The 19070-nt window shown below is 40.4% G+C and overlaps 1 protein-coding gene across 4 annotated transcripts in view; it reads right to left on the reverse strand.

The window, feature by feature from the left end:
* PHF2 (PHD finger protein 2) overlaps window positions 1-19070 on the reverse strand; it is an 85343-nt gene that overhangs the window by 24405 nt on the left and 41868 nt on the right. For 3 of the 4 annotated variants that reach the window (XM_074836729.1, XM_074836726.1, XM_074836728.1), the window contains exons 2-10: window positions 17969-18054; window positions 12732-12846; window positions 9646-9806; window positions 7145-7286; window positions 4107-4293; window positions 3375-3537; window positions 1865-1952; window positions 1165-1271; window positions 75-166 (exon numbers count right to left, since the gene is read on the reverse strand). In XM_074836729.1, the coding sequence (XP_074692830.1) occupies window positions 75-166; window positions 1165-1271; window positions 1865-1952; window positions 3375-3537; window positions 4107-4293; window positions 7145-7286; window positions 9646-9806; window positions 12732-12846; window positions 17969-18054 (1141 nt within the window). Of the gene's footprint in view, window positions 1-74; window positions 167-1164; window positions 1272-1864; window positions 1953-3374; window positions 3538-4106; window positions 4294-7144; window positions 7287-9645; window positions 9807-12300; window positions 12531-12731; window positions 12847-17968; window positions 18055-19070 lie in introns of those variants that run through there. The other variant, XM_074836730.1, reaches the window with a different exon arrangement.

Raw genomic sequence — 19070 nt, forward strand, 5'->3', positions numbered from 1 at the left:
TATTTGTTCTAGCATATGCTCTCTGTTCCAGCGACTGACAAACACACAATATTAAAACAGGCTTCTTCTCCTACCTGTTTTTTAGTCCATGACCTGAAAGCACCATTGAGAATTTTTGCTCCTTGGAGTAAATGAGCAGGAGGTTGTTGCCCAGCTTTATGCAAACCTAAGTAGAGGAAAAAACCAATGCCATTCATCATGGATAGCTAAAGTTGTTTTAAATAAAGTTTTTAATTTGAAAAAGTTTAACTGTGAAAGTTAAGTCTTTGAAAGTTGGTCACCACAAATGATTCCCTATTATAACTTGATGGTAATAAGAAGTATATTTACTGTGTCATAAATCCAACTCAACCTTCCTACACTGTGCTCCTGTAAGTTATGTCTACACTGGCAGTCCTTCCAGTTCCTTTCTTGGTCCCATACTCAAGCTAGTTTCCATGTTCATACATGTGGGCTGTGGGAATAAAAAGGTACCATCAGCGGTTCTTCTATTCTGACTGGAAAAGCAAGTACCAATACATGGGAACAAAGGTTATATTGGGCAAAGCGTTTCACTTCTCATGAGTACAAGCTTGCCTAAACTTTTCCCCTCATTACAGTTTTTGTTGAGAGTTGGTCACAAGGGGGCCCCTTCCAGGCAACACTCAGAGAGACCCCTCACCTTGTTTATTAATTAGATGCATTTTTCTCATTATAAAAGTATCTGGTGGGTGTCTCTAGACACATTCTGTAGTAAAAGAAATAGAGGCAAAGAGCAAAGCAAGCCTGAACCTGTAAAAAACATACATGCATGGATGTCTGGATCAACTCTGAAGGAATATGATTTGGAAGATTTTGAATTTCACAGAAAACTTTGCTTTAATTCTCAGTGCCTGTCAGGCAACTTCAATACATTTTATGAGGAAGATGAAGCCTTCCCTTAGGCACAGGTAAGAGGGACAGTTAAGGTCCTTCCTAGAGTGAGATGGCAGGATATTAAGGAGAGGAGAGCTGGACCAGACCAGCATGTTCTGCTGGTATGTTAGAAGTAGTTTTCAAATACTAACAAGACTGATTTTGGCCACCTGTCCATCTTCTATGTGGTACATTAGCAGAAATTAAGAGTAACTACCTTCAGGCCCCCAAAGCTAAGCAGTTAAGGCAGGCAAAGAAATGCAGTTTTACCTTTGAATGTCTCTAGTAGATGCTTTCCCATATACCAACATGCAGTTTCAAAGTTTGGAAACTGGGTCAGACTGACAATTTTCAATCGCCTTTCTACTTCATACGCCCTGCAATACAAAACCACATGAACTGAAACATAGCAGGTCACAGCTAGGTTGTGCACTGCTCAGAAATGCCCGAGGTTCATTTTGCAGTGCTTCTTTTCTTTGTGCTGATACCATGTTTTCTGGCATCAGACCAGAAGCAAAACGTAAAATTAACACTAAAGAAAGTGTGATAGAGATGTAAGATAGTTTTATTGTATTATTTGTCCAGTATCAGTAACGAACTACTTGTGTTGTCTTATACTGGGCAAAGAGCCCAGCTGAGCAGGTGGGGGCTTATCCAGAAGGCAAATGGCATGTTCTAGGGTAAAACTCCTGACAGTTTTTAATGGTTCTTCCTTCAGGACCTGGCCACATCAATCCAAGCACCTGACAGATCCTTCCACGTGCTATGCAATAGGTGTAAAACCAGCCTGAGTTACTACTCAGCACAGGAGAACACGGTTGAAGGGGACAAACGTGGGTACACTTTCCAAAATTGCCCAGTAGCGCTACATCAACATTACTACAAATGCAGGCTCATTAATAGGAGAGAGGATGGCAAATTTATTAAAAACTGAGCCTCTACCTAACTTTAGATTTTAAAGACAGGTTACCTCATCTGCATTTCAACACTTAGACTATGTAGAAAATGTCCTGCAAAGGCCAGGCAGTCTACAGGTGTTAGAGTTGCATAAATCCAACCTAAAAGAGAAAGAGAAGAGTCCTAAGGATAAAAATGGAAATGACAATAACAAAGACTTTATTCACAACATGATGTTTATGCTTCACTTAGCAACTTGCTTCCTAGGTACCAATAGAGCTCTTCAGTCTAAGTCAGCACCAGAACTTCATATGCTTTGAACAAAGCTGCATCTGGCCCCTTGTTTGTTTTGCATGATAAAGGCCCAGCCCAGGAAGGTGTTATGCACCTTTGACTCCCAGTCCCAGGACTACCTTCAACGGTGGCAGATAGTGAAAGGGGACATACTGCTCACACTGACATTACTTTCTTCTTACTGTGAAAAGCAGCAGCAGCTACATAATGGAAGCTGCTTTCACATCACCATAAACATTTGTGACTGTCTTTATTGTAGTGTCAGGAACAGGTGTTTTCCAAACATCTATTTTCATACAAAAATCTACTCAAATCAGTGAATCTCTATAAATTGCTTGGTGTTTAATCCACCATCTGCTCCACATATGGTCATGAGAGAAATACCTACTTTCCACTTTTACAGTCAAAGTAAAATTCAAGTGTGCAAACATTCTGTGCAAGAATATACTCACACACAGAAAAATGGCACTACTGGATGCTGCCTCCAAAAGACAAGCACCAGCACTGTCTGGAAGCCTCAACTCAGATTATGGATTGAGTGGGCAGTGCATTGTTTAAAGGCACATAGAGGGAAGAAAATCCCTGTCCCAAAGAGATTATAGTTTCAACAGGTAACAGGGAGTGCTGGAAACAGCAATGCAAATGCAACTGTTAATGGTGAGAAGAAGGTGAGGAACAGAAGCATTCACTTAAAACTCTGCACTATCTTCTAATCAATCCCTGTCCTTACAAAGATCCTCCAAGGAACTGAGAAAAACAAAATCCACCATCCCTAACCTGCATGGAAAGCCCAAGTCTATCAAGTAACCCATAAAAGTCTGTGACACCCAGGTCTTCAATCTCATGTGAAACTATAAATGCACACTCACACATGTGCAGGCACCTGTAGTTCCTCAGTGCCACCGGGAATCAATGACTGTGAAAAGGATTTTATGTGGAGTCATGGTCAGAAAGTAATTCAACGTGAATCCTCTGTTAGATGGCAAAAAGCACCAATGTCATGGCTGGATATAGAGGGAGAACTCATGAGCTACTACAACCCAGCTAGACAAAGAGTGGAACGCTGTACCTACTAGTTGTATTTTTAAAAGGCTGCTAGAATATTGATAGAAAGCAGTAAAAGTTCTGACTTTTTTATGTAAACATATGAAATTATACTTCTAATGAGAATTAGACTTCATACTTTATCAGAGAAAATCATCAAATCACATCCCTCTAGCGTTTTGGACATGCTATTTCAGCAGCTCTAAAAAATGTGCAGGAAACCTCACCTGCAACAGCCTGCTCACCTGATGGAATGAAGAGTGTCTGTCCTTGTTTAATGGTGCATTTGTAACATTTATCTACTTGGTCTGCAAAAAACATCTCACTGTGGTTTGCTGCCGATTGCCAGCGTTCATAAAGAGAAATATTTGCAGAGGCTGGTTTGATGAGATAAAATATCTTTTCTCCCTGAATTAGAAAATATAAAATTAGCAACAAGCAGCCAAACCAAACAATGTTGCACTGGCACAGAAACATGCACACACACAAATATTTGTCTAACTATATATATAACATTACGTATTTTAACACTCTTTAAATAAAATTTAGTAGTCAGCTTTGTACAGAAGGGCTGAAATAATTAAATCACTAGCTGACCACATTTGCTCAGGTTTGTGCGACTGACGGTGCAAAAAGTTTACAGTTCCAGGTTCCGTTGCCCTGCAAAAGTGGGATGTAATATCCTTCAGGCCTTAGGTGACATATGTGCAGAAGGCACTAAACAAACACTAAAATCCTAATACAGTGAAAATACACAGACAACTTCTGCACTCCAAGTGGCTTCCTCACTCAGTAGACCCTGGCGCTGCTGAGAGCGTACCCCATTACAGCAGTTAAAGCTCTGCATATTACTTATGGATACAACAGGACAATGGAGAAGAAAACTGAGGCCTGAATTTTTGAGAGAATTTTAGGATGGTCTTTGCATATAAAATTTGGTTTATTACAAGATACACTGCAAAAGCATGACCCCTCACCTTCAGCACGTGGTACCATGCAGAAGCTCCTCCTGAATCTATGTGGAAATCTGTGTAGCTGTCCTTCACACAGATCAGGCAGTACTTGGTAACTTTTGGTTTAGCCAAAAGAGCATCGTCAGGCCAATAATTTTCCACCCAGGACAACTTCTTAACTATATCTGGAGGCTCTACAAAACTGGACATCCTTTACAGAGAGAATTGAAAACAAACATGCATCTTTTTTAGAAAGAGCACAAGGACCCTGATAGAACAAAAAGCAGAGTGTGTCTCTAATGCTTGGATGGCAATCTGAAGCAGCTCCTTACGTGCCAGTGGAAAATTTGTGAAAACTGTTTACAGAGAGAGATTTAAGGCTTTTTAAGTATGATGACTTAGCAACAACCCTTTGACTTCTTTCAGTAGCAGTATTTATGATCAAGTATATGCTGTTTGTACGCTTCCAGTCCCTGCCTCTTGCTATGGATGCTCAGTTATCCACAGCACTGTTATCCCAGTCACTTTTCCAGCCCCCTTCAGAAGAGAAATGTGTGCACTCCTACATAAATGGTCTGGTAAATCTTAAAAAGTTGCAAGTTAAGCTGAATATTAAAAATCTTAATAACAATAACATTAATATTTGAGAATTAAGTCTTGATCTGATGCTGAAAATCACAGTAATCTTTTTATTTAGACTGACTAAATTACATTAAAAGCTCAGAAGGAAAAAGTCTAATTTGGGTTGATAATGTGAATATATTTAAAATATAACATATATAATATTTATTTATATAATTTATACAAATGGATATATTTACATTGAGCATATACTCATATATGTTTATTCATAGAATCATTATTTTTATATTACATATATAATATATACTATAAACCACAGCTAAGACTTCAGTGGCATGATAAACAGGTATTAAAAGTGTTTCATCCCAGAATGTGCTAAATTTTGTATTTATATAGTCCAAAATTTGGACTAACATTTGCAGGGGATGGAGGTTCACTGTTGGACGCTCTAAAATATCACGTCAGTAAGAGCATCTACACTTCAAACTAAAATTAAATGCTCCCATGTGTCATTTATGCTCACTGTCAAACACTGATAACAATAACTCCATTTAAAATGGCAGGGGAGGATGGAGCAGTGCATTCAACTGAAGTGTCACTGCCTATGTTAAGAAATAAAATATTTGCTAGTTAATGTCTAAATTAGCAGCATATGAGTGACAGCTCCAGCAGTCCTTCAGAACAAAAGACCTCCCGTTATTCTGGGATAAATGGCAGAAAGCTAAAAAAAATCTCAACTGGAGATACTGGTAATCTTTGAAGCCTGTAATTACTAGAGATGCTTTCTGCAGAAATGGGTGTGCACTACTAAAACACTAGCTATAGGGCTAAAGGTAATGGCTTTAAAAAAAACCGAGCTTGTAATTATTCATCAGCCTTCTTTTTTAAGGCTACTTTAAGTCTTCTCACTAAAATGGAATGCTCCCCAAAACAACCATTCTTTATTTTTATGTTGACACTCATCATCTTCTGTGTAGTGTTTGTATATAAAGGAATCTTTTCCTCCTCTGACGCTTCCCTTCTAGAAGTACTGGCTACCCAGAAGGATTGCAAGCACTGTAAAAAAGATCTGCACAGTTGCATGAAGTTCAATACAGTACAGACTCATCTGCTTACTTCTGGAATAAAAGCACAGCTCAGGTGATGAACACAGTTTTATAAAGCACAAAGCAATAACTTAAACTCTTAGGCATTTAGATCAGCTAATTATCCTATATATAAAACATATAATATAAAACATGAGGAGAATAGTAGGGTTCCTGTCATTGAGGACTGACAATATTCACATAGCCAGCACCATGACCTCTGGCTCACCGCATCACTAAAGCACCTCAGCCTCACGTGCAGCGTTGATCTGTACCATCACACCTGGTAAGGTGTGATACCAGCTCCTGGTAAGGAGAATGCAGGAGGAGGGGGTGGTTAGCGGACTATCTAAAGAGATAAAGGGACCATGAAACACAGACAGATACCCTGGAGCTGGAGTCATGGCTCCAGGCAGTCAGCATCACTCTAGTTCTGAACTGCTGTCATACAGATTACAGGTTAACTCGCAAAGGCACTAAAACTCTAACACATGGTATAGGATTACAAAATTACAATAATTTCAACCTTTTTCTCATTCAAGGCCATCCAGTGACGTTACACTACGCCTAAAGCCACACCTCATGTATTTACTCACTCTCTGCTGTTTTAAATGGAAGATTCAGTAAGCAATATATGCACTCAAACCAGTGCTATACAAGTAGGATGCTCACTGCTGTACAACGCATTTTGAAAAAGAATGCTCCAAGAAGATCACCATGTTTCAAGATCACCTTAAGTTGGACGAAGGGCTGTTGTTGCCTTATACCCATCAGGATTCCCATCTCACCAGAAAAATAACAGGATATTAAAAAGTAAGACCCCTTATGTCCATGTTCTCCCATATACAGTGTTATCATACCTCTGTGGTCACCTCTGTCCTCCTTTCTTTGGTCTTACTGGTATTTATGAAGTGCATCTAAGCACCTAAGATCATACCAGGAACATACTATGTTATCACTCACTACCAGGACAAGGCAGAGAATTCGCTCCTGGAGCATCAAGTTATGTTCTAGTATATAGTTGTACTGAATTAACTATACCTATACTACTAGAGTTAAAATAAAACTGAAAGGTACCAAAATGTTCTGTTCTGACATGCGAATGCTGATGGCACACGAATGCTGATGATATGCAGGCATGAATTACCATGACAAATGCCAGCCCTTTTAGTCTGCTGGGTACCGTTCTCCTCACACAGCAGCTAGCACTTTCACTTCTGTGCTTTGCCTGCATATGCAGTTGGAGGTCAGAGCAACAAGAAGCTGCTATCCCAGGGTTAAACAGCACTTACTAAAGAAGGAACCACCGGAGGAGGCAGCGGCTGTTCAAACTCCCCCAGGTGACCCCAGCCATGTACCCCAGCCACTGCGCAGTGCAGCAGGCTAGGCTCTTACCTTGTGTCTGAGAACTCCAGGTTGGTCACGTTGAGGACCCTTTTCCTGTTTGTGCTGTAGTAGTAATCCACAAATTCCTTGAGCTTCATCTTGCAGTCTTTCTGCTTGGTGACATCAGTGACATCAACACTCCTCTCTGGTCCTACAGATTAATTCAATGAAAAAGAGAGTTTGAAGGGTAGCCTGACTTGCCCCATTTTGTGTGCTTGGGGGTGAGTTAATATTTTGAGAAACATCCCTGACTTGCTCCATTTTGTATCCTTGGGGATGAGTTAATGTTTCGAGAAACATCTCAATCTTTTGATTTTCTGATCTTCTTAGCCTTTGTATCTTCCTTGCTGTTTATATATGTATATACATAGACATACATGCATAAAAGATGTGTATATACATAAAATGTATATGCATAAAATGGTGCTTTTGTATTCGTGCCCCTGACATAACTATTTCTGTAGTTTTTATTTTTAAAGGATTAATATTATTTTGAATCTATTAATTTCATTATTGATTTTATTTGCCTGGTGAAAATTATACGCAAACACTTTTATATACACAGAGTAAGCCCTACCCACCATGCTGTAAAAGTCTCGTGATTGTAGACAGAGAGTAACACCGTACAGGATACCTTCTCAAACTGATTTTCCAAAACTGTAAGTTCTCTTATGCTCTATTTTAAATTTTTGCTTACAAAATCTATAATCAAGGAGGAATTTTGCAGGAAAATTCCCATTTTTTAACATGATATTTCAGGTGTGCCAGAAGAAATGACTTTTTGTTATTTTATCCAAAATTACACGTATCAAAAATCCATCCCCTCTGCATTAGAGTACAGAGGGTAATCTGCTAGTACTCTTACATTTCCTCTGACAGACAGTGTTGGATACAAATCTCCAGTGTTAATACTAAAAGTGTTAGTCAAGTAGTTGAATTTTACACTGGGCAAACCAGAGAACACATCGAGAAGGTCAGAGCTTTATAAAGAGTGGCCATTTCTAAGCACACTCTCTTATCTTTTCTGCAAGAAAAACATCTCTCCAGTCTTTCTTCCTTTCAATTTTAATTGGCTGTATTTTTCCTCTCCCAGTGTTTCATTGATAGCTTTTTTCACATTAGGAGGGGGAAAAAAAATCAATTTGTTTTTTTCATGAAATGCCAGAACAGTAATGATGTATTTGGCAGTCTTGTTTGTGGTGTTTTGTCCTCTGCTACTTACTTTAGGTTGTTTCTAAAAGACATTCAAGGTCCAATAAACTACAAAACAGTGAGATAAACCCCTGCCTGGGAAATCCCGTTCAAGCGAACTAACTCCATGGAAGTTAGACCAGCATGTATTTGTGCCGTTCACTTTCAAATCTGGTGCCAGCTTCAGATTAAACAACCCGTGTTCTTCTCTCCAGCTTTTCACTAACAGTTCTGTCGGTAGGGTGGATTATTTCAGCTAGAGGCTGAGAGAAAGCCAGCAGATGCATAAGGAGCACCTAGGTCACACAAGAAATCTGCTAAGTGTAGCAGATGGGCAAGGAAAATATGTTTCCTGTAGAAGCAATGGGACAGAGATAACAGTAAAATCAGGGGTCTGAATTCTCCTTTATTCATAGTTATCTCACTGCACATGATCACTGCAAAAGCAATAGATACAGCCTATAACAGCAGCAGTTGATGACAGCACCCTCCAGTTTGGGGAACAGGTCAGCGGCCTGGTAAGGAGAGTGCAGGAGGAGGGGGTGGTTAGACTGTCTGAGGAGATAGAGGGACCCTGAAACATAGACAGAGACACTGGGGCTGGAGTCGTGGCTCCCAAAGGACGATGCCTTGCCTGGCAAGACAGACAATCAGACAGAAAGTGACATAGAGGAGGGACAAAGGGAGAGAGGACAAGAGACAAGATCACACATGCTAAAGGAAGGAGGATGCAGAGACAAGACAAGCGACTTCTGAGCACTTCTGTGGCTCCTGGCCAAGATATGTCTTTCAAAGTGGGAGAACATCGTGATTTGTGAGACGATGCGGTACAATACTCTGCTCAGGTTAGAGACAGGAAGATGCCAAAAGGAATCCAAATGGTCAGCAGCAACGAAAATAGCTCTCACTGACACCAGTGTTAAACAATGAACTGCCTTTGCAAAGTGGGAGTCTCAGTCCAGTAATTCCTTCAATACAAAGCGAGATGGCAGTAATCAATTAAGACCTGGCCTGAAGAAACTATTTCTTGATACTACTATGACTGTTTCTTTTAATGAAATGCTATGGAGTACAATGCAGTCTGGCTCAGGCTCACTGTCAAGTTGGTACAAGAAACAAGAGTGAATTAATTGCTAATTACAAGCTATCACTACATAATACTACCACTACATAACAAATACTGAACTCAGCATAGCTCAAGACATAGACAATATTTTAAAACATATTTTACAATTTTTTATACAAATAATATATGTATTTTTCATAAAAAGCAGCTGAGCTCCAAGCAGTACAATGCCACCTGCTTGCCAGATACACACCAACGTAGTTTTCAACATCGCTGACGTAGAAGGTGGGTGCGGGTACGGACAAACCCAGGCCATCCTTCTTCGGGACGAGGATGGGCTCCACAAAGCCATTTTCTTCCAAATACTCTGTTGTTAGCTGGCTGCCTGGCACTTTCACGACTATATCTTCAGCACTGAAAAAGTAAACACAGATTCAATGGTGAGGTGCTTCCACGTAGTTTGGTGTATTCTGCATTTCACTACTGAAAGGAAAAGTTATGAATAAACAATTATATGCAAAATAGGTGCATAAGACAAAAGCCAGAAAATCATTTATTGCAAAACACGCAGGGCACACTAAAATTGTCCGGAATCAACTAGCTCGAGCCTCATGCACCAACTACTGGAAACTCCTACAATAACAGCTTACGGTGAAAGACTGTTTTCCTCAACTATAGGGATCTGTTGAGTTACCAGTGATCAATGTTAAAGAAATTAGTGTTAAATGTTCCACTCTAAAGAAGGCAAGATTAGAAATGCTGCATAATCTCAAATAAATTGCCCAGGAAATACTCTGCAAATCATTTTTAAGTAGTCAAATAAATGGCTCGGGAAATATTCTGCAAATAATTTTCAAGTCACTGGGAGGGCTTCAAAGGGACTAAGCAAAGGGCAGCTTCATCAGATGACCAGCTATTTGCACTGTCAACTCTCAAAGCAAACTCAAGTCCAATCTCTAGATCTTTTCAAGAGTAAAACACTTTGAATTTGGAGTGAAAAGTGCCTGTATATGAAAGGCCATCAGTCCCAAAAGTGCTCTGCTGCTGTGTGCTGCTTGTCAGCCGGGCTCCAAAAACCATCTGGCAGGCCAGGGCCACGGCTGCTGGTGGGGGGAATGGCAAAATCTGGGTGTTCACCCCAAAAAGCACTGCCTCCCTGGGCAGGTAAGACTAATACATGACTGCCCTCTCCTGCAGAAGTTCTGAACTACAGCTGACATCTTCATAACGGCACCAAAAACCGGTGGGAAAGAGGCAGAGGCTGCGAGTGCCGCCATGGCAGCTGGCACGCTGGTGCCTCACTGCCTTTGCCACCCCATGCAGCCCAACCTGCAGCAGAGGCCCTGACACCCTTTAGCTGTGCGGGCTCCCCCACATCCTTTCCTGGGGGTCTCCTCCTTCGACCCCACCACGCAGGGGGAACCCCCCCACCCTGGACCTTCCCAGGCCGCCCCGGTGGAGTTTGAACCCTGGAGAACAAGATGACCAGATGCAAATAGGGAGAAGCTGTAGAAACCCAGCTATTTGTGGATGACCCCAGCCACAGTGGGGCTGGTCAGGAAGCAAAGTTAATTAATTATCAATTAAAAGAAGCATTCCTCATTTATGTGAGCACTGGTACCATGCACCAGCAACGTGCAAAGAATTAGCTGGAGTTTTTAAGGAGCAAGAAGCAAACCATGATTTACCACTAAACCTCTGCACTTACTTTACAGTGCCCATATATATCTCACATACTTGTTCAAGTCTGATTTGCTTCTATATGTGCCATAGAAACTTACACTTAGTCGTAAAGAGAGATCAGTACCAGAGCATCTAGTATTGATCGTGCCAAAATGAAGAGTCTGGCACCTACACTGAAGTACATGAACCATCAATTTCATTATTATTTCTACTACTATTACTACTCGAATGCTATTTTGGCATTAAACATTCAGGAGCAGAATGACATGAATTATATTTTTTGCCTTTTTGCTCTCTTCACTGTTCCTTTTGATCCGAGCCTCACCAAGGGACTAACCATGGGTTATAATTTACTGTCATGTGCTGTGAATCAGCAATGATGTTTCTGTCTCTGAATTGAGCCCCCCTTTTTTCATTCATCACATTCTGACTGACGAGTTTGGGTTTTGTTCTGTGAACATCTGCAGATTTCATTAATTTTCTTCAGAAGAGAAAATTTCTCAACAAGACTTTGTTTTACTAATGGCACAAGTGTAGATGTCTGAGGCCTGAATCTTGCAGGCATTCTTTTTTGGCTACAGACTCTTCTTTCTCAGAAACTTTAATTTGACAGCAGGATTTACTTATGTGCACATTTACGTGAGAAACAAACAAACAAAAATGGGGGTCCATATTTTTTTCACAATTTGGGAGTAACTCAGAGATATTGCATATGTGAGTGCAATCCCAGAGGCCATCCGAGCTTACTGAAATCATTCTGCCTAAGCCTTAAACCTTTTTTTAACAAACTAGCTTTGCAACCTGTCAAATTGCTCTGTATACAAAAACAAAAAAAAAAGGCTAAGACAAAAATCTAGCAGGCCCAAATAAAACTAGCCAGGCAAGTAAAAATACCGGATCCTGAGTTCAGTGAAAGACATCTTTAAGCACTGCAAACACTCTGCAGAGGTATTTTCATCCTTTTCCTTAACCAGCCTAAGACCAGTATCTGAAATTAAATGTGCAATTAAATTATCTGTGAAAAGGAAGAAGTTTTGTGTTTACCAAGTACACTTTACCAGTCTCTACAGATTCTTCTAAAATAATTAGTCATTAATAATTAAGGATTTATTTGACTAAGGCCTACATTAAAGAACCAGAAGAAAATCATCACTCTTACAAATGGCTGTGAAGCAGCCTAATAAAGTGTGGAACATGTCACCTAACAATTAGCACTATTCATTACCCCAAATAAGAGAGCCTTTGTCACTGTAGCGACTGAGGATGTCATTGTTCTTCTTTTTAAGATGGAGACAGACTTCAGCAAAACCATTAGTATTTTTGAGTACTGGATAATTCTATGCAATAAATTGGTTAGTTTCTTATGCAAGCGAATGTTGTAGGGGTCAAACACGTTCTTGTTCTTGTCTTCACAAATACTAGCTTCTATGGAAATCCGCAGGAACTGGGCTCAATCAAGAGTAGATTTGAATACGGCTGCACAAATATAAAAAAGGGAAGAGCCTGGGACATCTGCAATAAAACACTGTTCATTTAAACTTCAAAGTTCTGCACTATGTAATACTTTCAGCAAGGACCATCATCAGCTTCATAGGAAACTGGCTGCGTATGCTTTACCTCAACAGTCCTGTCCACGTGTGCAGCTGAACAACCTACCTTGGAAAAGTACGACTTCGAAGTTCTTTTATAAAGACTTGGCTCCCGTTCTGTACAGGTTTGACCTCTGTCGTCTGTCCAGTATCGTGTTTATGCCAATTTCTTTTCTTTTTCACTGAAAAAGAATGAATTGGACAGTACCATATGTTAAGTAGAAGATAATTATTAAGACATTTGAAGGAAGGACAAATCTTCATTTCATTTCTTATGTGAGCAGAGAAGAGGGAACCCCCACTATATTGCACTGCAGATTTTCATATCGCTCTCAATTCACCATTAGACAATTATACTGCAGCTTGAAGATCTATTACATACTGAACAGTGTTCGTTTTGTAACATAAGGGCAACCAGACAGATAATTACTGAGCTGCGCAGCTACCGCAGGCTTTATGCAAACAAAGGCTCTGGACATTTTGTACTCGACAGACTACACAGTCCTTATCATAAAACTCTTAGAAAGCCACTTTTCTGCCTTCTCAATATGCAGTGTAGATCTTTATGAACATATTTGTCATGAATTACCTTAGTCTAAAGGTCTGTCCAGCAGTGGCAGATTTGACATCAATTTTGACAAGCTTTGAATTATGCCCTGCACACCGCATGCACATAAAAGGAAAAAGAAAAGAAAAAAAAAAAGAGATGCAAGGGCATCATAAATGCAATTTTTAGAACTCTTCTTATTCCTAGGTTTCGAAAGACAAGCCAGGCCTAGGCCTTAAGTTGATGACAGCAGACCGAAGGCCCCTCGACTGTGCTCCCAGTGGGTGACAGACATATAGGCAAGTTCATAATGGAAAAAGGGTCAGCTGGAATAAGCACAAATAAGTAAGTCAAATGTCAATGTAGTTCCGCCCTGCCTCTGACAGCCAGATAATGCAGAGCAAGAAAAACTGGTCCAGCTTTTTCTCTTAGTCAGCACTATCTTTCTCAGCTGTTCCTACTTCCACAGTCTGTCTGGACACGCTCATTTTGGTAGTAAATTGTTTTTTGTCCCAAGTGCATATTTGTATCATTTCAAGCCCTGTTATTAGAATTTTTGTATGTCACAGCTCACTTTTATTTTTCACCCTTGTTTTACATCATAAAACTCAGTATTTTACCCCAAAATCAAGATCCCATATGTTTTTCTTACTGTTCAAAACAGCTGGGGAAGGACCCAGACTCCTCAGTAACCATGCATGGATGGCACTCTTTCCTTGTTCTTTGCACAGGCCCACACACACAGATCCACATACTTTTTCATTAAGAAAGGAATCTGGAGGCCACAGCTATAAGACATGAAGTTTGGAAAAAGCTAACTTTGTTTTCCCCACCACAATCCCAGAATAACTCAAGTAAAGACATCTCCCAATGAATCCATCCCAGGTTTTGCACAAAGCATGTTGGTTTATTAGTTTCATGCAGCTCTCTAGCCTAGCTGGATATATTCATTAAAGCTGCTAGTTCTTTATCTTAATGACTCTCAGGCTTAGTGTATTAATTCAATGCTCCTGGTAACAAAGGAAACAAGCCCTACATGAATGCCAAACCTTCCTCCTCTCCTTCCCTTTCCAGTGACTGCCTCTTCCCCCACTCAGCAGATCTGAACCAACACAGGGACTCTCAGCACAAGTCCCAGCGAAACAGGTGTCACTTGACACAGTGAAAATTAAAGAGCTTATCATATTAGTGTGTTCTTTTATTACACTTCAGATAGAACGGATTATTGAGAAATAAAAGCGGCAAATTAGCGCCGAATCAAGAAATTCACTGCAACTCTTCAAAAAGCACCGGGGAGAGCTCTGGCAGGCATTCACCTCTCACATCCACCTCTCACGTCCACCTCTCACGTCCACCTCTCACGTCCACCTCTCACGTCCACCTCTCACGTCCACCTCTCACGCAGAGGCAACAAAGATGCCTCTGCCGCCAGAAACCTCCCCAGGAGGTGCTATCTCCTGGATGGCAGCAAGCTGCTGCTCTAGTCTATTATACTACATCAAACAATCAACATTTAGCCCATTTTCAGCCATTCTCTTTATGTTTCACCATGAACACCACAGTAAGAATGAAAGGCCCACTAACATGTGCAACAAATACTAGCTTTGGCCAGAAAGGCCACTTTTTCTTAAATCATTACACATTTCTTTTTCTGCAGAACTTTCTGATCCAAATTTGACCTTTGGAAAGTATAACCCACTCCCACAGAAAACCCTCCAGAGGAAAAAGGGAATATATATTTTATGAAAACTGTATCTCAAAATGAGTAATTCTAGACTTCAAAGGTATACTTACATTATGTCAAATGTATTTATGAAGAAGGGATACCTAGAAGCACCCTGTTAGTTCTCTATGATTTATATTAAAGGTTGTAACTACTTGAAAAGTTTCAGCCTGACTTTGGTTTGCTTGCATCTATGTAACTTCACTGATTCCAAAGAACTTCTGATTTTCACTGCCGCAGAGGAGACAGCAATCAAACTGAACATTTCAGATGGTGTTATGAAAATGAGTCAAGTCTGCCTAAACAAAGCACTTCCATTTTACTTAACTGATGTCAGAAAATTTTGTATGAACGTGTATAATTTTTCCCAAAGAGGAGTCCCTACAAATTTCATTAAACCAAAACGGCTTAAAATGTCATATGACAGGAAGCAATCTTCTGAAATAGTAGCCACTAAGCCACACTGGTAAAAAGGAAAAATGTAAGAAGAGGAAAATGATTTTTAAATTTGACATCTGGAAAGCATATATTGAGGAATGCGTGCTCCAGAAATACACATATATTTTTAAATCCAGACGAGTTGCATAACAGACAATTGGTGTCTGTGTTTCCCTTTGCTAATCTTGCAATAATTAAATCCTACCAGTGATCTACTGGCTCTGGAACAACTCTTACTCATTTATTACAAAACTGACAGTGCTAGATAAGTAATTTAAACATATATTGTAACAGTTAATAAACAAACAAAAGTGATCATCTCACAGAAGTCCCAGCAGAGCCCAAGTGCCATGTAGCACGATGCCCTGCATACAAATGCCTGACAGGATGAATGCATTAAGCCAAGCTGTTCCTGCCTTCATTTAATCAGTCTCTTAACTTTCCTGGCCTATTGCACTCCGCAAGGAGGGGCTACAGGATAACAGCCTCAGTTTTCAACAGGATTCACGATTCTACAAGTTAACGGTGAAAATGGCTATGCAGCTTGAGAACCTGTGATCTTGCACTTCACCAACACTCAAGGTAAGGTTGTCAATAACTAATGTTTAAATGCTCCTGAAATTTTCACACTCGGCTACTTTGATGATTGGTTTTGTACGTCATTAAACTTTCTGCAATGCGTCTGAGGGGAGAAAACAAAGTCTTTCTGCCGTACTGCAGAACGATATAATGTTCTGTATTCCTACCACACTGATAACCTCACACATTGATAAGCCTATAACTAGTGACAGCGCTCCAGCAGCACTTTCTGCTGTGCTGCACAATGCAGACTGAGGGATGTACTGCCAAGTCGGATTTTTATTTGGATAAAAAGAATTGGATAGCCAAAAATCTTCTTAAAGTACCAGAAGATTGTTGTCGGTTCAACTCTCCTCATCTTAACTGGTATATTAAACCTGTAATCTTTTCACTGAAACTGCCATTTCTGGAATTCTTAAGATGATGCACCACAGTTTTTATAGAATTGATATTGAATTCCTGATTATAGACTTTTGCTGCTTCGGTTTGATTTTTTTTCCCCTCGCACTGAAAAGTAGGTGTTTTTCATCATTCATAATTCAAAGCAAAGCGAAAGAAATCAAAGCATCAGACACATCTCAATGTTATACAAAATTCACAGAGGCTAGAAATCCTCTGCTGCTGCTTCTATACTGGGTCAGTAACAGCCTGGGAGTATCTGCAGTCATACCCCTCTTTTCAACACAACCCATTCTAATACCAAACTGTTCACTTGAAGATGATTTGTGGTTATTTGACCAATTTCCAGTGCATTTGTCAGAAATCTTCCAACAAAACATTAGAAAGACTGACTCTTTTAAATCAAAACATTTTGTGGGGACATATTGATCTTGTTAAGTCTTTCAGAACAAGCCTCCCAAGGGGGTTTTCTGCCAGCTTGCCCAATTTGTGGGTGCCCTGCTTCAGCCAACGTTGTTAGCAGACCATCTGGGAGAAAGGAACAGCTGCAGGTCATTCAGGTTTCCAGTTCACACTTGATTTTGAAAAAGTCAAAGTGGAAAAATTATTCCCGTTTTTGCTCCCAAAACAAACCTTGCAGACTCCTCCCCTTGCCCCCTAGAAATTTTTTAAACTTTAACTTTTAAGACAGTGCAAAAATAATTACTTGGTGTTAAAATTACTGAATTTACTGAATTACACAACAGAAGTCAGTTTCCAGCCATCCCTTATTTCACCCTAAAAAGGGGATATTATGATTTGTTCAGCTCCTGGGAGATGAGAACAGTGCTCTTCCTCTGTGTGTTGCTGTAAGGTTGCAAAGCAGTGAGAACCTCCACATCATTGTTGCTTATTTACAATAAATGGCTTTCAAGTAAGGCATTTCATCTTTTACAGAGATTGGTTTCTTTTCTTTTTTTTTCCCCATTGTATAACAGAAAGAATTTGTGAATTAATCTGACCAAAGCAAACACATCCTACAGTTCTTTCCCAGACAAAACTCCCACTGAGATCAACTGTCACTTTTACTCAGGAGAACTTTTTCCTGTGAAAGAACTGCAAGAATTGGCACCCTCAGTGCATCCTACAATTTTGACTGCCACTTAAATCGCTACAGTTTTATATCCAGGCCAAGCATAACATACTGTTTCTTACTCTTCTCATCCAAAGACAAAAAACACCATGTAGTTTCCAAAAGTTACTGTATTAGAACTAGCTGTCTCTGTAGGATTTTTCTAGCCCCAAGTACTAAAGTGCCTTCACAATTCCTAATTCTGTGTGGAGAAGGAAGCATCATGTTCATTGCTGGGACTGGGGACTGAAGCTCTCCAGGTAAGGTGCCTTGCATCAGCTCGTGCACACTGCCTGAGGCCAGGCACGGAGCTGCATCCAAAGCTCCACAATCCAACCCATGGTTTTTTCCTCCTAACATCTTTTTCCACCTCATGGTTTGAATTCTAATATTTATGACACATGATATTTAGGCGTGTCTTTTTGTAACGAAAAAACCCCACCTTCTTTTGTTTAAACGTACAGAATCTGCTCTGTATCTAAAGACCAGCTGTGCAAGTATACTTACAAGTAGACTTTCCGTGGGTTTTCTCACAATTTGGACAATGATAGATGTCGATATCTGGTGCCTCTTCTTCTTCAACACCCACACAGCTGGAATATAAGAAGGCAAATATTACATTAGCTTGAGTCTATCTCCAAACACACAAGCATGCAATTAATAATGAAAAAACCAAACCCCCATAAGCTGTGCATTTACTATGCAGCTGTGCTGACTGCTAGCAGCTAGCAAAGCTTACATGCTTTTTACCCTAGTACAGTCAGACTGGATTTTTTGCAGCCTACATTCCTGATGCGGTGCTAAAAAGGGTGTCAGTCAGAAGCCCACCACCAGCGCACTGTGGACCTCCATTAAAACGTGGCAGAGAGTCCCAAAGATTTTTTTTTTCCCAAGGACACCATTTTGTATCTACATAGAGTTCTCCAGGCACCATCCCATGTAAATGTAATTACCAAAACACATCTTCTTTACCAAGCATGTATGGACAGCTGCTAGGTACCAGCAAGGTATCTTGGCAAGGTATACTATCTGCAAAGACTTCTACAGGTTCCATACCTATTACGATATACAAAGATGAGGAGGAAAAGAAGACACATAACTCACAGCACTTCTGGCTGCCAAGAGGATGGGCTGTATCAAGGCAGCAGCTTAGAACACCCACTGAGATTATTTTGGATGGCACAGCATATGCAACAATACAGCGCAGCCTGTGGGCACGTGGCGTGAATGCAATCCAATGGCAGAACACAGCGCTGGGGAGAAACAAAACTAAACTGCAAAGGAATGAAGTACCCAAGATAAGAAGTTGTTGCACAGTCGAAGTGCTGAGCATCCAGCCAAATAATCAAACTCCAGACTGGCACTGTTCCTTCTGATGGAGGAAGAGCAAACAGGAGTCTGCTCCTGCTTGCTTGGTCTAAAGTAGCCCAGGCTGCAAGGCACATTTGCAGCACAGGAAAAGTGTTTCAGCTGGGTGCTGTGAGATACAGCCTTGTGTCATAGCCCCATGAGAGCTCAACTAGGCAAGAGGATCCATGAGAGGCAACAAAGGTAGCTTCACCTTAACCACCTGCACAAACAAAGCTACATCACATCGCGAAGCCTGAAA

The sequence above is a fragment of the Strix aluco genome, chromosome 11 (assembly GCF_031877795.1).
Source record: "Strix aluco isolate bStrAlu1 chromosome 11, bStrAlu1.hap1, whole genome shotgun sequence".
Taxonomy (NCBI): Eukaryota; Metazoa; Chordata; class Aves; order Strigiformes; family Strigidae; genus Strix; species Strix aluco.